Source organism: Halichoerus grypus, chromosome 11 (assembly GCF_964656455.1).
Source record: "Halichoerus grypus chromosome 11, mHalGry1.hap1.1, whole genome shotgun sequence".
Taxonomy (NCBI): Eukaryota; Metazoa; Chordata; class Mammalia; order Carnivora; family Phocidae; genus Halichoerus; species Halichoerus grypus.
This window is the reverse complement of record NC_135722.1, coordinates 17,454,790-17,481,698: the sequence shown is the minus strand read 5'-3', so window position 1 is coordinate 17,481,698 and position 26,909 is coordinate 17,454,790. Positions and strand designations below refer to the sequence as shown.

General features: G+C 50.2%; 2 protein-coding genes across 2 annotated transcripts in view; both read left to right on the top strand.

Annotated features, from left to right (window-relative positions):
- ALKBH3 (alkB homolog 3, alpha-ketoglutarate dependent dioxygenase) overlaps nucleotides 1-26,909 on the top strand; it is a 124,813-nt gene that overhangs the window by 46,112 nt on the left and 51,792 nt on the right. The window lies entirely within an intron of this gene.
- On the top strand, nucleotides 6,809-8,146 carry C11H11orf96 (chromosome 11 C11orf96 homolog). The gene has a single exon (XM_036097697.2). The coding sequence runs from the start codon at nucleotides 7,189-7,191 to the stop codon at nucleotides 7,558-7,560; it is 372 nt and encodes a 123-aa protein (XP_035953590.1). The 5' UTR covers nucleotides 6,809-7,188; the 3' UTR covers nucleotides 7,561-8,146.

Below are 26,909 nucleotides of genomic sequence, written 5' to 3'. Positions count from 1 at the left end.
GCTGAAGTCACAGGCTTTGTATGGAAGGCTCGCTGGGGGGCAGAGTGGCACCAGAAGGAAGTGAGGGTGGTGGGGTCAGGAGGCAAGAAGGGCCCCACCACAGGGGTTATGTTTGTTGCTGACCCCTCCTCACCCCTTATGCCACATTCACATTTGCATTCCACCTACACACACCCAGATGCATGCATACAGTGTGCGTACACACACACACGCGCACACACACACACACACACACACAGTGGGCTGGGCCAAATACACCCATAGTGCAGACTGACCCAAACAGCAACATCTGGAATAACCATCACCTCACTCAGCCCTTGGAGGCATGAGATCAACTCTGGGGAGACTTCTGGGTGAGTGTAGGGGGAAAGCCAGCTGACCAAGGCTTCTAGCTGGCAATCGATCCATATGCCAGGGTGGCAAAGCAGTCACCAGAAGCGGCCTGACCCTCCTGCCTGTCCCCTCTACCCCCAGGAAGCAGGGGAGCATCTGGGAGCAGAACTGCCCCAACCCCATTCTTTCTGCTTTTGTTCTGTGGCCTCCCCGGCTCAATGCGTCTCTGCATCCTGGGATGGACTTGGCATCCCCGCTCCCATCCGACCCGGGCTAGTGTACTGCAGGCTCCCTTGGAAACAAAACCCTGTTAATAGCTGAAGAACTGGTGGTTGCTTTTTTTAAACCTGGGCTCTGCCCAAAAGCCAAAGTGTGGGTGGGGATGGTGGAGGAGGTGGTAGCATAAGCCCTCCCCGGGCTGCTACCATCTTCCTGCCCCATCTGCTCCCCCAGCAACCCCCTCCATGGAAGCTGGCCTTCCCCCGCAACCTTAGCTTGGGCTGTTTGCCACTCTTGGGCTCGAGAGGAAGCCTCTCCTTGGGAACAGGTCACCTCATCCCTGATCCTGAGGATTCTAAAATGTTAGAGCCTGGTGGGCCCCCAGTAAGTGAGTTTGGCCTCCTCGCATCACAGATAGGGAAACTGAGGCTCAGAGGTGGGAAGCAACTGGTTCAAGGCCACAGAGTACATGGGTGATGGAGCAGATATGGCATCCCGCGCGTCTGATGTGGCCGGTGCTGTCCCCATCCCGTCGGAGGGGCAGGAAGATGGGGTGGTACAGGCGAGGAGCACTGCTTTCTGGGTCAGGCACACCTCCCTGGCTTCCAGTGCTGCACGTAGCACTGAGAGTGACCTTGGTGAGCTACAAAGCCCCCAGAGTCCTCATCTGCAAAATGGGGGTGATAGCGAGGCTCCCCCTCAAAGGATGCTGTGAGGATGATTTTAGGTGAGGTCCACGCAAAGCACCATTGGCAGAAGGCCAAGCGCATAGTAAATATTCAACAGATGACATTTCTATGTCCCTCTTCTGTAATCCCAGGGCTACAAGCCTACTAAGAAAAGGGACCATCCTCATCCCCTTTCATGGCTATCCTCTGCCCCACTGGGCCCAGGGAGGCAACTTAGCCTGTCCTGGCAATGCCCACAGTGACCCAGCAGACTGAGCAAGGCCCAGAGGGCAACATAACCCAGGCCCTGATGCCTGGGCAGGCCCCCCTCCCAGAACCCCCAGGTCTGCCCACCCCTCCTTGACACATGCAGCTCTCACCCCATACCACCCATGCACCTTTAGAGGAAGGTAGATATGGACTGGGGGTTCTGTTGAAGGAGGCCAATATCCCCTGCTACCCCCCAGGACCACCTCTGGGCACCAGCAGTAACACCATACAATGGAGACGTTACTTAGTCACTTAGAGCTTGACCTTGCTGTGTCTGGCTTTTTCCTCTACCTTGTGAGTCAGGCAGAGAGCATAAGTCACCCAAACCCTCAAATGCCCCCTGGAGCAGGAGTCTCTTGGTCCCTGTCCATCTTCTCTACCATGTTAGGGGGCTGGGTAGGTTTGAGCATGAGATAATGAACACAAAAGGAACTTGATTCTCATGCTTCCAACATGCTGGGCATTCAGCTAGCTGCTTTCCATACACTCATCATGGACTCTCAGCAATGTTACTTATGCACTGAGGTGCAAAAAAGGAGTCTCAGAGAGTAGGACCTGCTCAAGGTCACAGGATGAGCTCAGGGCAGAGGGGTTGGGATCTAGCTCCGTGTTCTCCTGACCCGACAGTGGCCCTTGGCTGACTCCTGCGGAGCTGGAGGGCACAGCACATTCGAAAAGGCCACCTAGGGCTGGGGTTGGTCCTGGAGGCAGCCTGAGAGGTGGAGAGCTGTGGATTGGGGGGGGGGGGTGTCAGTGGTCGAACAGAGGATTCTAGGTGATGTGGGAGCTCAGATGCCGTCCTTGAGGGGAGGACCATCTCTCTACCCTCCCTCTCCTCTTCCTAGAAGCCCCCTGTGAGCAGGGCCAGACATGCAGTGGAGTGGAAGTGAAGGGGGCCGAGCTGGTTGCTAACCTGGGACCGTTGCTGTGAGCCAAGGGCCTCTTTTCCTACTTTCACCTCCCTGGGGCCGGGTATGGGGAGTCTTCTGTCAAGGGAAGCTGAGAGGAGCGACCTAGGGCACCCCAGTCCCTTGGGGTCCGGAGGAGCTGTGCATGTTGGGAAGGAAGCCCTGGTGGAGATGGTGTTGCCAGGAGCTATGGGAGCAGAGGTCACGGGGAGCCGAGGAGCAGGGTGGCGGTCCACTCGTGAGGAACCCGGAGCTCCTGCTGCGTGCCGGAGCTGGCCCAGGTACTGGGGAGAGACGGAGGCTGGCAGGCCGGTGGGGAAGGCAGACAGCACTGTTGAGGGGAACAAACAGGTAAGAAGGCCATTTAGTTAGTGGTATAGAGTGACTGAGGGACCACTTGGAATAGGGTGGCCAGGGAAGGCTGCTCTTATGGGGCACCATTTGAGCTGAGACCTCCACAGTGCAGAGAGATTAGTGGCTTGCCCCAGGCCCCACAGGACGTTCAGGTAGAGCCAGGCTAGGACCTGTCTCTGGACTGCCATTCTAATCATCTTCCTCCTTCTAGAAACAGCCTTCTCGTGCATTCTGACATGTTCTCCTGGTTTCCCTCTTAACCCTGTTGGACATTGCTTCTCTGAGTCCTTGACTGGCTCATCTGGCCCCCCAGTGTTGGCTGCTCGCAGCCCTTCTTTCTCTAGAAGGTGGGCTTTCACCCACTATCCCATCTGTACCCTGAAGATTCCCAAAGTGCTACTCCATCCCTCACCTCTCGTCTGAGTTCTGCCAGTGTCCTGCTTGACCTTAGATGTCTAATGGCTCTCTTGGTTAGGACAATGCTGAGTCGATATAATAGAGACCTGAAATTAGAGTAGTTTAAAAATATTCAGTTGACTGCCTTCTCATGTAATAGCTCCAAGGGAAGTGTTTCAGGTTGGTAGATAGCTCTGCCCCACAGGGTCATGTAGGGATCCAGACTAACATGAAGGATCCAGGGTCTGTCTGGTAATCACTCTTCCAGTCGGTATGGGGAAAAACATGGAAGCTTAGGGTAGGAATTTCCTCATACGCAAGTGGGGCAGAAGTCAAACTGTTGACTTCTGCTCACATTGCACAGATGACTCTTTTGACACATGGCCCAGTCTTAGCTGCAAGGGAAGCTGGGAAATGTGACCCAGCTGATGGACAGCTAGCAGTCTCCGCCACAGTCCCCCTTCTAGAACCATGAGGACTTCCCTGCTCTGGTGGTGGAGGAGGTTCTGGCCCTGTGTCTCCCTGGCCCTTGACTTTGCCCTTGGCAAATTCCTTCTTGTTTATTACTCTTCACTACCACCCTACAGGGTATTGAAAGTCTGTCTTCTTTGAACATGTATTTGGGCTGGAAGGATCATGGGCTTTTGAAGTCCAGCCTTGCAATTTTGTTGATAATAATAATTCCTTCAAAAACTTGGTCTGCCTCTAGTCAGTTCCATGTGCCAGCAACCACACCCAGAGCTCCTTTCTTGTCAGAGTTATTAAGTCTGTTTGCCTTGCCCAACTCCTCTCTCTCTCATTTTAAATGAAAGTTATCCTAAAGGCATCTAAAATAATAGACTTGAATGACAAGGCAACAGTGCTAATATAATACTTTGCTATAGGGATGGTCCCTCGGCATGGCCTCACAGACAAGCTTGGAGAGGGTACTGGGGAGAGGCGGTCTGCCACAAGCCATGACAGTCTGATCTTCTTCTGCTCCTTGGACAAAACCAACTGGGCTTTCCAGCCCTGATGATAGTGGGTCTCTGTATTATCTCCCCTTCTGCTCATCTCTTCTTGCAAACTAGCCAGTCTCTTTGCTGGGGTATCTGGCTAAAAGCATCATTGAGCAGCCAACACGTGCAACTGTTTTTAGCTCTTTCCAGCCGTTTTTCAAGAATTACAGGCTCAGTAGGCATGTGTTCCGTCTTCGGAATGATCACAGGTAACGGTTTTAATAAATGTTTTGTCACAGCATAACAAGGGTCACCAGCTTTCCATCCTCCACTCCTGGTTTCCATATTACCACCTGTTGGCGAAGCCAGTGCCACAGATTTTAGGGTTTTTATACATGGCAGCTTTGCATTCCTGGTACCACTTTCTGTATTAGAGTATTGCTAAGCTGCTGTTAAAAGAAAATCCCAAATAAGATGGCCTTAAGATTATATAAATAAACTTTTCACTCACATAATATAGTTCCGATATGAGCACTCCAGGCCTCACCTCCATAGGTAGAGGATTTTGATGGCTAGCCAGCAGACTCCACAATGGCCCTGCCCCTCTCCAACCTTCCTGTCCCGGTCTACCACTCGCTCAGGCCAAATCCATCAAAGTCAGCCTTGATTCCTCCCACCACCCCATCTAATCCATCAGCAAGTCCTCTCATTCTCTCTTCGGGCACATCCCAAATCTGACCTTTTCCCTCCCTCTCCACTGTCTTCACCCAGTCCCTGTCTTCAGTGTCTTGTATCTGGGCGGGGGGCGGGGGGGGGGCGGTGACGTCATGCTCTTGTAAGTGGGCTCCCTGCTTCTTCTGCACCCCTCCCTCTCCAGTCCACACCTCACATGGCAGCCGGAGTGAGCTCTTAAAAACAGGGATTGGAGCATGTCGCTCCCCTGCCCCAAACTCCCCAGTGCCTTACCATTGCCCTCAGAATAAAATGCTGTCTCCTTAATGTGGCCGTCAAGGCCTTCTGCGCCTGTCCCTACTCCTCATCCCCCCTTCCCACTCTGCTTTAGCCACATGGCTTTTCTCACTAGCTCTTCCCTGCCTTGGTGCCTTTGCCCTAGGGTCCCCTTTGCCTGAAACACTCTTCATTTGATCACACTCTGGTTCCTTCTTTGTACTGCACAGGGCAAAGGGCTTCAGGGTTAAGTTTAGAGTGAGGGCTTAGGAGCGAAGTCACCTGCGTCTGAACTCAGCTCTGCTGCGTACCAGCTGTGTGACCTTGACTAAGTTGCTTAGCTTTATCTGTGCCTTGGTTTTTCTATCTGTAAAGAACAATAATAAAAGTATTTGTTTCCCAGGGCTGTTGAGAGGAGTTAAGGTATAAAAAGTACTCAGAGCATGGCCCATATTAAGCGTGTAGCAGTGTTATTATTGTCCCTCAGGGTCACCTTAAATATCACCCGCGCTGAGAAGCCTTCCCTGGCCACCCCTTCTGCACCTTTCTCCATCTGCATCCCTCTCACAGCACCCAAGAACACGGTCTTGTTTCCATATTTATTGTCTGCCCCACCCACTGGAATGTAACTCCAGAGCTGGGACACAGGCGGTCCTTAATGAATCTGTTGAATGGCTGTGGAAGGAATGGAGGCCAAATCCCATCGATTCCCTTCATTCCCCTGGCCCTGTGAGCCTAGCTGGGTGCCTGTGGGGAAGGTGGAGGCAGGGTGAGCTCCACCCTTTGCCTGGCACTCTTGAGGCCCCTGGGGTCTGGAGCCATGCTCACAGTTCCTTCTTGGGAGTCAGGAAAACGAGGGCACCTGCTCTTAGAAGCCCTAGGGGCACGGGTGGGTACCAGCCTTCGGCCCCGGGACCATAATAGAGCGCCCTGTGCAGTCTGCTCCACCTGGTTCCATCCGTTCCTAGAAAACTAGCTACTTATCCTCTCTGTGCCTTTACTATCTCATATGTAAATTTGGGAGAATACCAATTACCTCACAGGGCTGTTAGGAAGATTAAATAGGGTAATATATGTAAAACGAAGCTCACTGGCTGGCTTGCAGTGAAGCTCTCCAGATTGTAGTTATTATCATTGTTATTAGTGCCTATCCAAGTGTCATTCTTCTGAGCATGAATAGGGGGCTGGTGCCCGAGGGACTTGGGGGTGGGGTTGTGAGGAGACGGAGAGAAGGCGGCTAGGGAAGGGAGGAACCGGGATGGAATTATCGGGGTGCGTCTTTATTCGTGCATGGCTCTGTGCGTGTTTGTGTGTGTATACGGATTTGCGTTTGTCTGCGGAAGGGTGACAAGGATCCAGAGAGGAAACCCAACCCTTTCTCCGAACTCAGTTCTGGGGAGTCAGGTGCCCCGGCTCTCCCCGCTGGAGGAGGGCTGGGAGCTGCCTCCACCCAACGCAGAACCCGCCGCGGAATCACCAGCGTCTTGAGTGTGTGCATTTGGGATCAGGGAGGGGGAGGGGACCTGCGCCGCCGCGGCCACCACGGTCCGTACGAACTTGGGGATCCCAGGACGGACAGTGGCAGCCCCAGTGAGGCCGATCCGAGCCCCACCCCGCCGCCGGCTCTCCGGCCACCCCGCCCCGCCGCGTGCTCCCGGGGCCTCGGATGCTCCCGGAACCCCGCGGGCGGGGCCTGCCTTCCGGAGCCGGGTTGGCTGGGGGCGGGCGGGCGGGCGGCGCTGGGGAAAGGGCCGTTACTTTCCCAGAGCGGCGGGGCGACGTCAGGCGGAAGGGCGCGGGGCGCGCACGCTTTAAATGGCATTCGCTGTCATCCGAGCTCGCGGCCGTGTGGGCAGGAGCGGGCTATATAAGCGGCGGGCCGGGCCGCCGCGGGGCAGACGGTGACAGCCGCGGCGGCGAGCGCCCGGGAGCGCAGCCCAGCAGCCGAGCCCCGCGCCCCCCGACGGGCCCTCCCGCCCGCCCTCCCGAGGAACGCCGACCCGGGCCCGCGAGGGCCGCCGCCACCCCGCAGCAGATTTGGATCCCCCGCCCGGCGAGCCCCAGGCTGCTGCCTCCCGGGGGGCCCCGGCGCAGCGGCCGCCCCCTGAGAGCCCCGGCGCCCCGCCGCCCGGCCCCGAAGACGCCGGTAGCGCCATGGCGGCCGCCAAGCCCGGCGAGCTGATGGGCATCTGCTCCAGCTACCAGGCGGTGATGCCGCACTTCGTGTGCCTGGCCGACGAGTTCCCGCAGCCCGTGCGGCCCGCCAAGCTGTCCAAGGGCAAGGGCCGGCTGCGGCGGCCGCGCCAGTCCCGCTTCAAGACGCAGCCGGTGACCTTCGACGAGATCCAGGAGGTGGAGGAGGAAGGGGTGTCCCCCATGGAGGAGGAGAAGGCCAAGAAGTCGTTCCTGCAGAGCCTGGAGTGCCTGCGCCGCAGCACGCAGAGCCTGTCGCTGCAGAGGGAGCAGCTCAGCAGCTGCAAGCTGAGGAACAGCCTGGACTCCAGCGACTCCGACTCGGCCCTGTGAGGGGCGCCGCCCGCCCGGGGACCCGCGAACCAAGCCCCAGAGGGTCCGGGCCCCGCGCCCCGGGGACCCGCGAGGACCGGGACCTCTCGCCGGGCTGCGAGCTGCTCGGTGCGCCCCGCGCTGCACTGGTCCCGGGCCGGAGCGCGCGGGGGTGCCGGGGAGGGGGGCCGCTTTCTTTGCTCTTGTAAATGTTTATTTTTTAACTCTTCCCAGTACGGACTCTGCCATGAGTGTGTGCGGGAGGCGCGCCCGCGCTGAGTCGGCCCTGGGTCGCCGGGGCTCCCCCGAGAGCCGCTCCACGCCCTTGTCTGATGGTTTGCAACTCCGATTTTGCACACCGCTCCACCGTGCCCCCCAGCGCACACCCGTTCACACTCACGCCAACACACTCTCGCTGAACACTTTTATAATTGTTAGGCGCGGCCGATGGGACTTGGGGCGCAGCACAGCTGCTGCTGCGGCCGGAGGACTGATATTTATTTTTGCATTGCGATGGCTGACGGCGTTTATTTAACGATCTTTTTACTTGGATATGTCTGTGAGGCTCCCGAACGGAGACAAATAAAGTCAATATATTTGCACAGTGCATTTCTCCAGGCTCTTGACTTCTTGAACCTTCGGGGCCCAGGCTCCCGGGACTGGGGGAGGTGGGAGAAGGATGTGGCAGGAATGTGGGGCCAGGGATCCCCGGGTGGAGGTAACTCCACAAGCTTCAGTCACCGGAACGAGGTCGCGCCCGCGGTGCCCGGGGCCATTACCCGCCTCCCCAAGTGGATCCACACCCGGCCCAGAGCGCTCCTGCCTCCCTGCTCTGTTCCCCATCGCCAGCGTCCGGGATGGAGCGAAGCCGCCCGCGAGGCGAAGGTCGGCGCCGTGAGGACGGAGAGAACCTTTCTTGGTGCGGTTGACCTCTCAGGGAGGCCGGGTCATCGTCCCGCACTCACCGCAGAAGATCCCACTCACTCGGCGCCCCTTCCAGGCGGCGGGTGGGGCGCTGCCCGGGCCAGCAGCGGGAGACCTGGGCGGGGATATTTGCGTGGTGGGACCCGACAGAGTGCTGCGCGTCTCCCGTGCTGACTCAGCGCCGTGCCGGGCGCCCCTGCACTGCCCCAAGCAGACAGCGGCCGTTTTGGTTCTTCGGTCCCCTTTCTCCAGCCTCCGTGGCCCTCTTCAGGCCACTTCAAGGAGGGTGGGGCATGTCTTTGGAAGCCTGAAGGGCGCTTGGGTACCACCAAGTCTTCCCACCCCCTCTGTTTACAGATGAGAAAACAAACAGGGGAGAGGGAGAGGTCACACGGAACGTAGTGGCGGCGCAGTCAGCTGTCCTGACTCCGCGTCCAGTGCTCCTTCCATCACACGGGTCCCTTTCCGGTGCTCTCCAGCCGCTGCCCCGCACTCCTGCCTACACCCTAAACCCTCTGGGTTGGCAGTGTAACACTATCACCTGGCAGTAGGTGGCGATCTATGTAATAAGCCACGTTCGGTCGAGGAGGGCAGGTCCCCACACATGGGGCCCCCACCCAGCCAAGCCCTCCAGGATTACTCCAGAGCTGACCCACCGTGGCCAGGCCCTAGGCTGAGTAGTTCAGAGATCCGCGGAGAGCTTGGGTGCTTTCGCTACCCCTCTCTCTCGAAATTGCCAGTTTCTGTGCTCGGGTGCCCTCTGGTGGTGGGGGCTGGTGCTGCGCTCAGCTCGGCCCCGCAGGACAACTGAACTGCCTCTTGACTCCGCACCTCTCCTAGCGCGGACTCCTAGCGCTAGACTCTGCAGAAAACTAGAGAGCCGAGGAAGTGAAACAAAGAAACAAAAATAGAACCCACAGGGCCTGAAAGAATGTCCTCCCATCTCGGTCCAACAGAGGAGGCCAGGCCCAGGGCCTTGGGGGCTGGGGTCTTTGGCGCTGCCTAGCCCTTGGGAACACACTGGCCCCTGCAGTCCACGGCCACAGTTTCATTGTGGTGGGGGTTCCTGACAGAAGGCCCCTAACTTCAAGGGCCACAGCATGGCCAGGCAGCGGTGAGTTCAGGCTTTGATTCCAGTCTCTGCGGCTGCATGGCTAGGCTGGTTTGAGAACTCCCCCCCCCCCATTCTAGTCCCTCATCCTCCTCCCCTGTCTTACCGCAGGTCTTGAGCAGTGGGTCCTGTTTCTGCTGTTTAATTGGTGGGTGCCCCAAGCCTTCCTGGGGGGGTGGGGTTCACACCCTTCACATTTGAGATCCTAGCTACCCAGCTCCCCTCTGGGTACCCCTCCCCTGCCAGTACCCTTTGCCCCCGAGAGCCTCTTCTATTCACCTTCAGCACCAAGCCCAGCTGAAGACCTACCTGAAGGGTCTCCTTGGGTCACCCTGGCCAGTCTCCAGGGGTTGTCATAGGATCTGTTGCATATCTGATCACTCCAGTTCCTGTTTGGCTGCTGGGAGGGCTGAGCACCCAGTTGGAGCTTCAGAAATGTTTGTTGGGCTAAAATCAATAAAGGGGCAGTGAAGAAGATCAGTGCCTATCTGGCCTATGTCCTGGTTGGCTTTATTTGTTCATCACAATAAAAAACAAGTTACCCATACTCCCACCACCCTGAAGTAAATTATGATGTTATGCATATTTCTTTTATTTTACAAAATGGGTTTATGCTCTAAATACTATTTTTAATCTGCTTTTGGCTTACCTGGATTTGTATTTAACACCCGTACGTATGGCTCTACATCATGGTTTTTATAAAATTCTGTTGAATAGATACTGCACATTTAATTAAGCCAATTCCCCTCTCTTTGGTATAAAAACGATGTCCTATTTGTCCCAGTTTCTTAGTATCGCCCGTAACTAGCCATGAGCTCTAAGGGTTGGATACCGAAAGAAATTTAGAAGAGGCAGTGACCCCAAGAGGGGTTGGGGGAGGGGGAGGAGGTTGGGAGGCTGTATTATTAGAGGGAGCAGGCTGGGTGTGGGGTGCGTGGCCCTCTGGTTCTGAACAGGTCTGCCGTGCACAGAGGAAGAAGGAGGGCGGATGGGGCATCGGGGTGCTCCTCCAAGGTCCCTATGGAACTTTTGGGGCTCGGCTGCTCCTTGTGGCTTGAAGGCGGTCCAAGGCAGCATACAGCTCCAAGGAGGCGGCTGGGCTGGGAGGTCAAATGGTGGAAGAGGAGGGGCGCCTGGGTGGCTCAGTCGTTAAGCGTCTGCCTTCGGCTCAGGTCATGATCCCAGGGTCCTGGGATCGAGCCCCGCATTGGGCTCCCTGCTCTGCGGGAAGCCTGCTTCTCCCTCTCCCACTCTCCCTGCTTGTGTTCCTGCTCTCGCTGTGTCTCTCTGTCAAATAAATAAATAAAATCTTTAAAAAAAAAAAAAAAAAATGGTGGAAGAGGAGGAACCAGAGGGAGAGAGATGGTTCCGAGGGAGCAAGAGAGCATGAGAACCAGCAAGACAGAGAGGAATGAGGCCCCTGAGGGAGACAGGGAGACTCGGAGACCTCCAGAGATGGGGAAGTACAGAGAGCTACACACTCAGACTCCAGGAGCCCCGGGAGGTGTCAAGAGATGGAGAAGAATCAGGGCCACCATTGGAGAGAGAGAAGAAAGGCGGGTGGGGAGAGGGGCCCACAGAGAGTAGGAGGGAGGGAAGGCGGCCGAGAAAGTGCTCTGGAGAACGGGCACAGGGAGAGAGAAACCAGAGACAGCGCCTCTCAGGAGCTGTAGAGCCGACGTGTGCCTGGGGTGGGTGGAAGCCTGCCCAGCCGTCTGCCGTCTGCCGCTGGGATTTACAGGCTTGTCCAAGGAGACGCCTCCTTCCTTCCCTTCCCCACCTGGGCCTCAGCCCCCAGTCCTAGCTTGGGTGATGAGTTTTCAAACAAGCTGGAGCCCAGAGGAGGTAACAAGTGGCCGTCCCAGGCCTGGACGGGGCAGTCTCTTCTAAATATTTCTCTTTGGCTCTGGGAGAGAGATTTATCAGGGTGCTTCTCAGACTGGTTTACAAGCCAGCTTAGCCTCTGCAGCCCACTCCGTACTGATTCTGGGCCCACTCGCTGTGGGGCTGAGAGGAAGGGGCTAGCTGCTGTCCCAGGGAACTGGGATCAGCCGTGGACTTGGGATTCCTTCCTCAGGGAGCACGTGTGGAGTAGCCCCTAGACCCACTGAGCTCTGGCAAAATGGGGAGGGGATAAAGGGCACCATTTAACAAGCACCTCATGCGGGAACTTGACTTTGATCCTGATTACATTTCCCAGGCATTTTACAGATGAGGAAACCAATAAGGATCAGAGGGATTCGTTTTCTCACCCAGTGCCACCCAGCTTGTCTGTGGTGAGCAGGGTGGCAACCCAGTCTAATTTTTTTTTTTTTAATTTCAAAATTTTCAAATCCTCTGTCTAGAGTATGAACCCCAGTTCCTACCGTAACCTCCCATGGCAGCCATGAGAATGGGCCTTGCAGACCTCTCGGGACAGGGGAGATACTTATCAGAGCAGCCCTGGCTTTGACATCCATCCCATGCCCCCACGAGCTGCTCCCCACCAATGACCATGTGCACAGCTGGGGACATGAGGACAGAACCATTCCCAGGAGACGCCGATTTTTTTCTTGGTCGACTTTGGCTCGAGAATTTCCCAGTGGGTCTGCTGAAGCTTTCTTAGACTGCCACGGTCGCCTCTCCCTATCTCCTTCTCTCGGGGTCACTCTTGCATCGAGGCCTGCCCTGTTGAGTCCCCCAGGCCTTCACTGGCTCCTTCTAGTTCATTTCCCACATGCATGTCTCCTAATGACATCCTTGCACACTTAACCCTTTCTTGGCGTCTGCTTCTCGGAGACTCCAGGCTAGCACACCCTTCCATCCCCCAGCAGGTTCCTAGGGCCGCCATGCGTCTCTCTCGGGCACCCACCCGCACAGGGGAGGAGGCTGGGCATCATTTTAGAGAGTACTGTAGAGTACATTTTAGATCCGGCAAAGTTGGCCAAGCAAACGTGTGTCATCGTGGTCTGCTGGCCCCGCATTCTGGATGGGCAATAAGCACGTGTGTGGGGTGAGAGGACCAGGGCCTCCCACAGAGACAAACGTCCTCTCGACTTATGCTCAAGGCCATATGACTCAGGAGGACCACCTGCCCATTCAGCTCCCAGGCGCAGGGCAGAGACTGCTAATTGCCCACCAACACTCATTTTCCCCTTCCTCCAGGGCACACAGCCAGACTCTAGGTCCCAGATGCTCCTGCATGGAGGTCTCTCGATGTGATTAAGTTTTTTGCCAATGGCATATACCGGCAAGGGAAGCGTGATTCTCCCAGGCCTCGGCCTTCAGGTGTACCCTCCCACCACCCCCATGCTTTCTTTCCCCTTCCCACAAGTGGGAACCTGGATGCGCCTCCAACCCAGCGGTGATCAAGCTGCCAAGGCCAATGGCCTAGAGGATGGCAGGGCAACAGGACGGAAGGCCCCCAGGCTCCTGGATGACTTTGTGGAACCCAACAGCCTGCCAATCTGGAATGGTCCTCATAGACTATTACATGTGAAAGAAACACATTTCCCTCTTCGTTGAGCCACCAAATCATTATGGGCTCTCATTCTTATAGCAGCCTTCCCTGACCCTAAATAAACAAAGAACAATACTGGCAGTTTATTATTTGCTGTTTTAGCAAAACCCCTACAATATGAGGCATTGACTTAGTGGTTTTGCTGCAGGTGGGAAGGGTGCAGACATTGCAGGCTGGAAAGTTGGAGACTCTTGTTATACCTTGGAAAAACAGCTGATAAAACCATTTTTATGACGCTTTGGAAGGCCGGTCATGTACTGGCTGAGTTCGCAGCTCTAGGAGAAGTGGCTGGAAAGAGCTGGAATATCAGTGTATACTGATTGCTGTTCTTTGTGGCTTTCAGCAGATTATTAAAAAAAGACCTGAGAGATGGAAAGGAATAGAGAATATCTAGAAATACGGCGCCTGAGAGGTGAAAGCCACCCACCCTTCTTTGTCATCCACTTAGAAGGAAATCAGCTATTGTGGCTTAGAGCCTTTCTGGAAGACCACCCAGGAGGCCCAGCACAGGATCCAGCCCTGGAGTGAGGTTAGGTTAAGGGTATTGTCTTCCCACTCAGACTTATTGTTTCAGAATTCCCCCGAGTGGCCCGAATGAAAGTTAGATGGGCCAGAGCAGGAAACAAAGTAATAAAACAGGCTTCAGAACTCTGCTGAGAAAACATCTTTGGGTGTGGTTATTGGCACCTGGAACTAGCTAGAAGCACCTTGACCAGAAGCCTTTTGAGGGGATTGCCAAGAAAAGTAGGAATTGACCGGTGATTACAATTGTTCGAGCCCCAAGGAGGTCAGACCTTTTAATACCTACTTCAGAAGCGGCCACAGAGGATGATGGGGAAGGAAGAATTTCCCAGAACTGGGTTGGCCAGATTAGCCTCATCTGCCAGAGCAAGTCCTCACCAGTTGCCAGTATAATTTCTTATGCACCAGTGACTTTTTTTTTTTAATTTTAATTCCACTATAGTTCACATACAGTGTTATAATACAATATAGTGATTTAGCAATTCTAGACATCACCCTATGCTTATCACGACAAGTGCACTCCTTAACCCCGTCTCCTATTTCACCCATCCCCTCACAACCCTCCCCTCTGGTAACCATCGGTTTGTTCTCTATAGTTCAGAGTCTGTTTCTTGTTTGTTTTTTTTTTCTCTCTTTTCCCCCTTTGCTCATTTGTTTTGTTTCTTAAATTCTACATATGAATGAAATCAAATCGCATTTGTCTTTCTCTGACTGACTTACTTCACTTAGCCTGATATCCTCTAGCTCCATCCATGTTATTGCAAATGGCAAGGTTTCTTTTTGATGACCAAGTAATAATCCATTGTATGTATCTACCACTTCTTTACACAGATGGACACTTGGGCTGCTTCCATATCTTGGCTACTGTGAATAATGCTGCTATAAACACAGGGGTGCATGTATCCCTTTGAATTAGTGTTTTTGTGTTTTTTGAGTAAATACCCAGTAGTGCAATTACTGGATCATAGGGTAGTTCTATTTTTAACTTTTTGAGGAACCTCCATACTGGTTTCCACAGTGGCTGCCCCGGTTTGCATTCCCACTAACAGTGCACGAGGGTTCCTTTTTCTCCACAGCCTCGCCAACACTTGTTTCTTGTGTGTGTGTGTGTGTGTTTTTAATTATTATTTTAGCCATCCTGACCTGTGTGGGGTGGTATCTCATTGTGATTTTGACTTGCATTTCCCTGATAATGAGTGATGCTGAACATCTTTGCATGCGTGTACTGGTGACTTTTGAGTGTTTCTCTTCTTACCTTTTCCACATGGGAGTTTGACTGTGGTTTCCCCATTCCTGTCCAGCACTGTACTTGGGTGTGCGGGGAGGGGGCCGGTGGGGGTGGGGGGGTGGGGGGTTGGGGACAGAGGAGCTGTCTTGAAGTTTACATGTCACTGGGCCATGAGGAACCATATGTGGCTCTAGAGAGGACTTCCTTTCTCCCAGATAAACTGTACTTTGGCTTGGAGTGTAGCCAGATGGAATTTGGGATTAACGCGCTCGGAGAGGGGGTGAGTGTGTTCTGTGGTGGGAAGGGAGATCTCACCCGTATCCGGTAGCCAGTTGGACAGAGCAGAGTTGAGACTGCCCATGGTCCACTGAAATCCATTTTCTGCATCTTTCTCTGCAAGGGGCTAGACTGAATCCCTCGGGCCTCTTTTGCAGTGAGCATGGCCACGTGCCAGAGTTTCCTGGACTCAGCAAGCAAGCAGTGCATGCCATGCTGGACCGAGGCTTTAAGACTGTGGGCATGTCCCTCTTGTTCTTCCCAGAAGAATGTAGGCCTCCCTGCAGTCTGCCTTTGACCCAGCGTGAGGGCAAGGCCTGGGGACCTCATGACATTGAGCTGCCTGTGGAGGTGGAATGAGGACTCAAGATGGGCCATTAGCTGAGAGAGAAATGAGCTCCTGTCTTCCCTAAACCATTGCATTCCCGCTGGATCTCTTTGTATGAGCTAGGCCTTTGCCTTCATCTGCAGCAGGGCCAGAGGCTGTTCACCACCCATCTGACCCAGAGCAGATTTTCCCACATCAGAAGAATGTCCCATTCTCCTGACTGGGGTGGGGACATCAGCTTCCCACCCCAAAGGATGGCAGCAGCTCAGGACCAGCACAAGAAGCAAACAAACTTGGATCCCTAATAAATCATCCAGGGAATTGTTTATCCAAAGAAACCACAAAAGCCCATAAGTGTTTAGGCCCCAACACAGCCCTAAAGGAAGACATATTTTCTGTCATCCACTTCAGATGAGGACAGAAGACAAGGGGGTCTTCCAGAGGACTGACCATCCACTCCCAGGGCGGGAGTCCTCACAGTCCCTGCCCAGGACTAGTGTGCATTGCCCCTCTTCTGTCTTCCGCAGCTGGTACCTATTACAGTCTTGTTTTCTCTGCTTCACCATTGCTTGTTGGTCAGGTGGGTGGGACAAATGAATTGTCTTGTAGCCTGCAGGTCATCAGACCACAGGGAACCACATCTGAACCTGGTAGAGAGGTCTGTGCATCACTCAAAGATCTGGAGTACGGTAACTTTGGTGTCTCCCTCAAGGAGGAGGCTTGAGTGTGTCCTACTCATGGGAGAATGAGCACACTCAGGTGTTTAGTGGCTGTAGATTGGTAGTGATCCCCTAAGATCTGTTGTCCTATTTCTGCTTTGTGGTCTTCTCTCACAGAAGCAATTGTTTTAGTAAGATTTGTTCATTCATAGAACGATGTTTAGTCAGATTTTTTCATCTATTCCGTGAGAACATTTTTTTTTCCTGGCCATTGTTCTTTATCTGGTAGGCTTTGTGGATCTTTCCCAGCCTCCCCCCCCCGCCTTTTTTAGCATCTTTGTATTGATTCTGTGCTAACTCAATTTAAAAAATTACGCGCCATAAAATGAGTTGGATTTTCATGCCCCAGATATTTGTAGAAGGTTCTTTCAGGGAGTGTAATTTTGCTGGCTCTTTCTGAGATTTGCTGCCACTGGGTTATTGTACTATTTTCTCTGCACATTAGCTGCTTCACCCCAACCTGCAACACCATGAACCAGTTCGTGAACAAGTTCAACGTCCTCTATGATTGACAAGGCATTGGCAGGCGGATGTGGGGGCTCTTCTTCTGAGAGGGTACTTGAAGGGACAATGCACAGGTCGGACAATGGCCCCACAGGGGAGGGGTGTCACACTCCCGTTAGAGGAACCTCCTATCAATAATAAAAGGGGAGCAGCCCCTCAGCACCCCTTAAAAAAAAAAAAGCCTCACCTGCAATGAGGCTTTTCCATCTCTACTCTTGCTTCTCAGATCTGTAACCTGTGTTCATTATTATTATCATCTAGGTTCATTAGTTTAGGTTGGTCGTTCTCAACCAGGGGCAGTTTACCCCTTAGGGGATATTTAGCAATGTCTGGAGACATTTTTGGTTGCCACAGTCTAGCCTGGGGATTGATGCTACTGGCATCTGGTGGGTAGAACCCAAGGGATGCTTCTAAACATCCTACAGTGTATCAGCCCTGACAACAAAAAATTATGTGCCTGAGGTTGAGAAACTCATCATTAGAGTAGGCCTTTGGTTAAAGGTGAAGTATTTTGGCCTGAGTTCTTTGAAGTTGGCCACTCCTGGGCTGGCTTGTTCTTCACCTCTCCACCTTCATGGCTTTTGTGTGAAATCTTTGTTTCTGCCAGTCTTTATGTATTTTTGAATCTGTGGTTTCTGTAATGGAGTCTGCATTATTTTTTCTGTTTACCTTTTCACTTTCTGAACATCCAGGAAGGAAGAGGGAATTTGCTTCTTCCTGCTTCAGCGTTTGTACCAAAATCTCTGGGGGGATACTTCAATCTAAAACTTCAGCTTAGATGTTTTAGTTGAACCAGGGAATATGAATTCCGGCTTCAAAACCACCGACAGCACATTTGAGGTTATGAATTCTCAGGGAAAATGCTTGCTTCCTCAATTCAGTGCTAAGATCTCTTTGTAGGTTTTAGTGGGGATGATGAGTGGGGCGGGCGGTGGCGGGGGGGGGATGTACTCCTAGTTTCCCCCTAATCTGATGAAGATCAGCTTTGTGGGGGCTGGTGTCTTCCATTAGTCTCCCACCTTGGGTTGACCCTTGTTTCTCATCTTTATTGGCCTGTGAGAACCAAAGCCAAGGTCACATGATCTGACAAATGCCCTCAAGGTGAACGGCAACCTCCTGCCCTGCCCACCTCTCTGGGCTCCTAATTTCACCTAGATTTTGACTTCTGAATGTTTTATACTTTCTTGCCAGATCCTTCATTAATTTTTTTAAGTTCTTATTTTAACCAGCTTTGTTGTTGTGGCTTTCAGCATAAAAATCAGTGAGCATCTCTATTCCACCGTCCTGCCCCTGCACAGAATCTCTGTCCTTACCTCTCTGAGCCTCTACTTCCTCATCTCTAAAATGGGAATCATAGCAGAACCTCTATCACCTCTCAGAACCTTCTGTGAGGATTAGTGAGGTAATAAACGTAAACCACCCAGAACAGTGCTTGGCAGATGGTGGGTGGCTCGTGAGCGTTAGTCACTCCCTTTCTCTTTTTCCCAGTCCCTTCCAGTCCCTCCTTCCCCTTTCCCTGTGGTGGGAGAGGGCCTCAGGGCAGCAAATCTCTGGTCCCCAGCAAGCCCTGCTGGCCACAGACCCTGCCAGGACCCCACCTCCTGCCCACGCCTCTGCTTCTGGTGCCGGCTCCTCAGCCCTGCGGAGCTTTCACTGTTTCCTCTCACTGTTTCCTCCCGCACTGGAAAAGGGCCAGGAATACTGTTTCTTGTCAGCACCCTTCCCCAGCCAGCCGGAAACTGCTCTGTCTGCAGAGAGGCACAGCCACCTGGGCAGGTTTGCGTGTTCTGCAGACCTGGGGTCACATCTCCCCCTCCTCGCCGCTGCCCCCACCTCTCCCCCAGACAGGTGTGGGGGCAGGGGTGGAGCTTCCTTGATTTTTTGATAGCTTTTAATTTCTAATAATTTCATATTTAGGGGAAAAAAGGTGCAAAAATAGTAGAGAGAACTTTTGTATATCCTTAACCCAGATCCCCCAAGAGTTCACATTTTACATCATTTGCTTTATCATTTTATCTATTGGTTTATCGATCTCTCTCTATATATACATATATACACACATACATTACTATTATTATTATTATTTTTTTATTTTCTGGACCATGTGAGAGATGCAAATATGAAGTTCCTTTACCCTTTAGTACCTCTTAGTGTGTGTTCCTAAAAACAAGGACATTGTCTTTCATACCTACAGTGCTGTTCTCAAATTCAGGAAGTTAATATAAATGTACTACTATGATGTAATCTATAGACATTCATATTTTTCCAATTGTCCCAATAATGTCCTTTATAGCAAAAAAGAAAACCCTCTTTTTTTTCTTGTCCTGGATCCAGGATCACACGTTACACTTAGTTGTCAAGTTTCTTATCTGGAATAGTCCCCCAGTCTGCCCTTGTCTTTCATGATCTTAACATCTTTGAAGAGTATAAACCAATTCTTTTGTAGAACGTCCCTAAATCTGAGTTCGTCTGCAGTTTCTTCATGATTAAATTCACGGTTACGAATATTTGACGCGAATACCACAGAGCGATATCGTGACCTTCTCAGCACATCGGATCAGGAGGCACATGGTGTCATTGTCCCTCACTGGTGATGTTCACTTTCATCCCTTGGTTAAGGTGGTATCTGCCAGGATTTTCTACTATAGAGACAGGATTTTAAAATAACTGAGCATAAGGAGGAAAGAAGAGGGAGGCAAACCAAGAAACAGACTCTTAACTACAGAGAACACACTGATGGTTACCAGAGGGGAGGTGGTGGGGGAGGGAAGGGATGGGTGAAATAGGTGATGGGGGTTAAGGAGAGCACCTGTCGTGATGAGCACCGGGTGATGTATGGAAGTGTTGAATCACCTACATTGTACACCTGAAACTAACATTACACTGTATGTACTAACTGGAATTTAAATTAAAACTCTAAAAAAAATAGAGTTTCGGTTAACTTAGGGAAAAAAAAGGGTTTTCCTCATTGTAATTAAGAAGTATTTTGAGAGCAGGTAAATATCCCATTCCTTGTCAACTTCACCCTGTGGTTTTAGCATCAGTTAACGATTCCTTTTTTAAAAAAGATGTACTTATTTATTTAGAAGAGAAAGATCGCGCATGGCGGGGAGGAACAGAGGGAGAGAGAGAGAGAAACTCAAGCAGATCCCACTCTGAGCTCGGGGCCTGATGCGGGGCTCAATCTCACCACCCATGAGATCACGACCTGAGCGGAAATCACGAGTCGGCCGCTTAACCGACTGCGCCACCCAGGTGCCCCCAATAACAATTCTTGCCTGAATCAGTTTCTACTATGATGTTTGTCAACTGGCAGTTTTTCAAAACTCCACCATTTCCTCTGCATTCATTAGTCGGCATTCTAACATAACAGAGTCCTCCCCCACACCTTTATCTGTGTGCTCATTTATTTATATCAGGTTGGACTCGCGAATTTCTGTTTTATTCAACGCCTTATCATTTTTACTATCATTGTCTATGTGGAGGCTCAAACTGTCCCAGGCTCGGTCAGTGGGGGCCCAGGAGCATTTTAACTTTTCTTCCTGCATCTAAGAGCAGGGCCTGTATTTCTTCTGCTCATTGCCAATCCTAGCTCCTAGCACAGCACCTAACACTTTTTTACTTTTTCTTTCCTTTTAATTCCAGTACAGTTCACATACAGTGTTATCTTAGTTTCAGGGGCACAATGTACTGATTCCACACTTCCGGAGATCACTCAGTGCTCATTGTGATAGTGAACTCTCCATCCCCTTCACCTGTTTCACCCATCCCCCTCCCTGTAACTGTCTATTTGTTCTCTAAGCCTAACATATTTTTTTTATTATGTTATGTTAATCACCATACATTACATCATTAGTTTTAGATGTAGTGTTCCATGATTCATTGTTTGTGTATAACACCCAGTGCTCCATGCAGAATGTGCCCTCTTTAATACCCATCACCGGGCTAACCCATCCCCCCACTCCCCTCCCCTCTAGAACCCTCAGTTTGTTTCTCAGAGTCCATAGTCTCTCATGGTTCGTCTCCCCCTCCGATTTCCCCCCCTTCATTCTTCCCTTCCTGCTATCTTCTTCTTCTTCTTTTTTTTTTTTAACATATAATGTATTATTTGTTTCAGAGGTACAGGTCTGTGATTCCACAGTCTTACACAATTCACAGCGCTCACCATAGCACATACCCTCCCCAGTGTCTATCCGCCAGCCACCCCATCCCTCCCATCCCACGCCCCAACTCCAGCAACCCTCAGTTTGTTTCCTGAGATTAAGAATTCCTCATATCAGTGAGGTCATATGATACATGTCTTTCTCTGATTGACTTACTTCGCTCAGCATAATACCCTCCAGTTCCATCCACGTCGTGGCAATGGCAAGATTTCATTCCTTTTGATGGCTGCATAATATTCCATTGAATATATATACCACATCTTCTTTATCCATTCATCTGTCAATGGACATCTTGGCTCTTTCCACAGTTTGGCTATTGTGGATATCGCTGCTATAAACATCGGGGTGCACGTACCCCTTCAGATCCCTACATTTGTATCTTTGGGGTAAATACCCAGTAGTGCAATTTAAGCCTAACATATTTTTTTTAAAGATTTTATTTATTTATTTGACAGACAGAGACACAGCCAGAGAGGAAACACAAGCAGGGGGAGTGGGAGAGGGAGAAGCAGGCTTCCCACCGAGCAGGGAGCCCGATGCAGAACTCGAACCCAGGACCCTGGGATCATGACCTGAGCCGAAGGCAGACGCTTAACGACTGAGCCACTCAGGCGCCCTTAAACCTAACATATTTTTTTTAATGAATGGTAGAACCCTTATCTGTAAAGTATCAGTAATTACAGTAACTATCATAGGGTTTTTGCAAGAAGTAAGTCGAGCCATTACAATACAAAGTGCTTAGCGCACCATTAATACGAATAGCTCGTGTTTGTTCCCCACTTCCCATGTGTCAGGTCCTGTTCGACAAACTTCCACACGTATTAACTCATTATACTGATCTTGGGAGGTAAGCGATACTGTTTCCTTGTTCCGCAGCAGAGGCAACCAAGGCTGCCCGAGGTCACACAGGCGCATGTGGTGGCTCCAAGAGTAACACCGAGTCTGTTTGCTGCAGAGCCTGTGTTCTGACCACTGGGCCACATTGCCCCCTCACACCTGTCCTGAGAGCGAGACAGATACACCGATGAGTACACAACGGGGGGGAGGGCGCAGCATGAGGGCTGTCATGCCCATGGCAGGGCGCAAGGTATGAAGGTCCAGACCCCGAGGGGTCCTTCCCAGCCGGCTCCCTGGGCGGCATCTTGTGACCCTCTAGCCTCACCCTTCTGGCTCCGTGCTGCCTCCCATCAGTCCTGTTGCTGCTGCCTTCGCTCGGCGGGAGCAGCTCTGGCTCATAGCCCACCCCGTGCTCCTTGACGGTGAGCTCCCGGCCTATGCGTCCGTGGCTTTGACCACTGACCCTCTGCTTCTGAGCGCCGACCCCTGTCACAGCTTCAGGTATTTATTTGATTGGTTCAGTGTCTGTCTGCCTACCCCAACGGACTCTAAGCTCCCTGAAAACAGACATCACATCTGCTTTGATTGTCATTGTATTTCCTGAGCCAATCAGACAGATAGTAGGCGCCCAGTAAATACTTGTGGAAGGTGTGGATGACTACAGCTCTTCACTCTCTCATCTACTCTTTCCCTGACTTTTCCCCAGAGTCCTGCAAGACAGCGTCCTCAGCTATAAAGAATGAAGGCACCCTTGTGGTTCCGAGAAAGAAAGGGCCTGTTGCCCAAAGCCCACACCAGGCAAGGTGCAGAGCTAGAACCCAGGCCCATTGCACCTTTGTGACTTGTGTCCCCCAATGCCCTTTACCTCGGTGTCCAGATCCCAGCCCCGTGGAAGTAGCTCTGGGCTTCTGGAAACTCGTGCAGAGGAACTCTGGGTAGTAATTAGTTCTCAGGAAAATGAAGTTATTTATATTCCTAATACTTGGTTTTGAAATTTATATAATTGAAGTGTTTCTGGTGAGTCAGACTGATACCAGGAGTGGCCTTAAAACCTATTTAAAATTGACAGCTATGCTTGGCTGTGCAGTCCTGAAGGTGGCCAGAAAAGACCTTTCTCCCATGAAGTCCAGACCCCCCTGGTAATAGTAGGTATCAGGACTAAACCCAGATTAGGAGACATACCCTAGGGCAAAGGTGATTTGCTGTCACTGACAGGAACAAGAAAGGAGTTTCTGTATCTGGTTTACCAATAGGGCCAAGTAAAGGGTGAATATCAATTCAAAGAAAAAAGTCACTCAAAACCCAAGCCATGAGCCAGGACCAGGAAGAGAACACCCACGAGTGGGGTTTCTCTGTAGCAGAATCACTGAGTGAGCTGGTTCATGCAGACACTTGGGCTCTATCCCAATAATGCTAAATCATGATCTCTAAGAAGAATTTTTCTCTTTCATAAGCATTCATCACCCAAAGGGATGCTGGTTTACACTGGTCTTTGTTTTTTTTTTTTTAAAGATTTTATTCATTTATTTGACAGAGAGAGACAGCAAGAGAGGAAACACAAGCAGGGGGAGTGGGAGAGGGAGAAGCAGGCCTCCCGCCGAGCAGGGAGCCCGATGTGGGGCTCTATCCCAGGACCCTGGGATCATGACCTAAGCCGAAGGCAGACACTTAATGACTGAGCTAGCCAGGGTCCCCTACACTGGTCTTTGAAGCCCAGTGTCATCAAGAAAAGACTACATGATGTGACCTGGCATGAGAACCCTCCAGTACCAAATATATGGGTGGGGATGCAAACTTTGTGAGATAATCCGACACTATTTATCCCAAACAGCTAAGAAATTATTGCATAATATGTCCTGCACACTAAATGATTCTAAGTGGTAGTTTTAATGTGTGACTGTTTCATTTTATGCATTCTACATGCATCTACATCATGGAGTTTTTTCGTTTTTTTTTTTTTTTTTTTAAATGTAGATGCCCTGTTCTTTGGTTAGTTTCGATATCCGTGGGGAAAAGAAACCTCAGTATGTGTAATAATAGTTTGCAAGGTCATAATGCTTAATCAAATACCATCCCCATGTTCTTAATTGTCTGAAAAAATTGCTTTGGTCTGCCTTCAGCCCCTGTGGTGGGCTAGGGTAGGATAATTTGATTGCAGTTGATATACAAGGGAGCTCCTAGATCAGGAAAGAAAAGAAAAACATCTAATGAAGGAGAAGAGGTGGAGGAACACTGCGGTAGCTGCAGGAAGTGTTGAGGGGGCTGCCCTGGGATCCTCAGTTAAAGAAGAAGGGCTTGGGGACAGTTCACTCCCCGTCTGTCCCTCGAGGTAGGTAATGCCACAGCATTCTGTATTTCTTCATTTACTTAATGCAACCTCCCAACCCAGAACTTTTTATCTCAGTTTTCCTGCAGTGGATATGTGGGGTCCAGCATGGGTGAGGAGGTTCTCATGCACCTGCACCAGCCAGAGAGTGGTGCCTCCTGAACTTCCACACAGTACGGGCCTCACTGGCCTCACCCTGGTCCTGGCCCTGTGCAGGCTAAAGCCAATGGATAAATAGGCCGGTGTCATTGAGGACCACGATTTTTGGTGTGCGAGTGATAAATGAGAGTAAGTAAACACCGTGTACTGCTAAATTTGAATTGGAAGTATCGGTATCAATTCATAATGTTTTTCTTCTTGCGATATATTTTATTTTAAAAATAAGAACACATTTCCTGGTTCTGTCCATGGAAAAGTCCAGAAACAATGACTAACCCAGTAGTGAAAAACACCCCTGGTGCCCAGATTATGGTCTTTAAATACCACTTGCCACCAAAAATTACCATGGATCTTTGGAAAAATATACAGGGTGAGCCTGGAATATTTTTCTCACCAAAAAGCAAAGAATCTGTTAAAGGCTACTGGAGTCAGTCAAAAGGACTCAGGAGCCAACTTGAATAAGCTCCCACTGACCATTGATGGAAACAATTGGAGCATCAATAAGGATAATAACTGTAATGGATTGAAACACATCAAATATGTTTAATTGCATAATTTCTATAGTGATAATGATCTCATTAATCACCTTTGGGAGATACCAACGAACAATTCATTCTGGAAATGCTAGCGATAGGGAAAGAATCAGTTATTCTGCCTTTCCTATGTAAACTGTACTTCACAATTACCAAATGATGGATGAGGGAGTTTCCCTTCACATGAGTATTCCAGCTGATGAATGGAGGAGGACTGCTAGAGTTAGAGCATCGCCATATCCCACCTCTGATGAATTCGTGGATCTAGGCAGTGATCATCCTTCCTATTTATATTCCCCAAAGGGAAACAACCAGACACTACATGCTTCTTGGTGGAAGAACACAACCCCGCCTATGAAGTAGACTTGCGAAATAATTGAGCCTGAATTTTATTATGTCTCCAGATCCAATTATGAATGCACAGGAAAAACAGGGAACAGAGGAATGTGTTACATGACAGTAAAGGGATGCAGTTTGCAAAATCCAGACTGTTTCTGCAATAACAACAGCAACAAAAAGTGCAAGAAAAAGAAGAGATGGAGGGGAACATCTATAGAGCCGAAGAAATGGAAGTGGCAAGTTAACTAATAACAATATAAATAACTCATTTGCATCCAGCTTAAACAAATAAACAGTAGGAACAGAAACTAGTGGGACAATTGGAGAAATGTGAACATCAAGATCCATGATGATATAAAGGAATTATTGCTGATAGTTTCTCCCCCGACTGGTATTTTTTTTTTAGTCTTACTGTGATATAATTGACATATCACATCGTATTAGTTTAAGGTATACAACATAACAATTCGATATATGTACATATTGCAAAATGATTACCTCCATAAGCTTAGTTAATATCCATCGCTGATTTTTTTTGGTGGACAGTATGGTGTTTTTTTTTAAGGGAGTCCCCCTTCTTAAGATATACATATTTATAGGTAAACCTGTATGGTGTTTGTCACTAAGTAATTCAGGGTATATAGACATGGGTGGGAAGCCAGGGAAACAGGATTGTCCGTGAGTTGGGAGTTGCTGAAGCTTACGGTGGGCCAGTGGGGTTCACTGTACCAGTTTCTTTTCTTTTGCCTATGCTAGTTTATGCCTGAAGTTTTCACAATAAAGAGTTTAAAAGGAATAAAGTCAATGTAAAGATTTTTCAGACAAGAATCGCTCTAGTCAAGGAAATTCTGAAGGAGTGTCAGGCAGAAGGGAGATCATGATAGCTGCAAGGTTAGAAATGCAGGAGTAGAGGAGAAAGAAAATGGTAAAGAAGAGGTAAATCAAAATGTGCATCAGTTGTAGAAGACAATACTAACAGTGCCCGATGTGCCCTTAAAATTATGAAGTGAAAACACACGCTCCAAAAATAGCATGTCATTTAGGAGTTGAACAAATGGAGTCAAAGAGGCCTAAGGTTTTTGCACGGTTTAGAAAGAGGATTAGATATTGAGTTGCACTGGGCTCTGGCAAGTTAGGGATGCACGTTACAATTTCTAGGATAACAACGTAAGGAATGTGAGGATTGCATATTGTCTGATGCTAACTGTGGGGAAGGAAAATGGAATGAAAGCAATTGCTCAATCCATCCAAAGGCAAACAAGAAGAAAAACGAAAAAGAAACACAGTAGGTTGGGCTAAATAGAAAGAACAAAATAAGGCGGTAGATTTTAAACCTAAATACATCCAAATAAATAAACCCAAATAACCCAAATAAATATACATACTTGTAAATTTATTACAAGTTAATAGACTAATTACTTTGGTTAGAAGATAAGGACACGGGGCGATTGGAACATTGAACTCTATGCCGTTTCCAAGAGATGAATCGAAAGCATAAAGACACATTGAAAACAAAAGAATAAAGAAATAATCCCATGTGAAAACTAAACAATTAAAAAAATAATAGGTATAGTTATATGAACATTAGAGAAAGTAGGTTTTAAAACAACAACAAAAAAATAGAGACCAATAGAGATAAAGATGGTTGTTAAAGAAGGATCAACATCTTGATTATAGTTAAGAGTGTGCGCAGGGCTCATCTCTGGGGTGGGGGAGTGCGAGGGGCTGCAGTATGGACCAGTCCGGCGGATTTAACAGTTGCCAACGATGGTCAGTTTCTTTGCTGGACAGTGATCATATGGGTGTTTACTTTATCATTGTTGTGCATAGGATATAATAGACCTTTGCTTTATGTCCTCTTCTGCATTGTATTTCACAAAAGAGCTTGTTTTGGTTTTGTTG

Coding starts and splice junctions, on each gene's coding strand:
- C11H11orf96 (XM_036097697.2), top strand. CDS start 7,189: ATGGCGGCCGCCAAGCCCGGCGAGCTGATGGGCATCTGCTCCAGCTAC.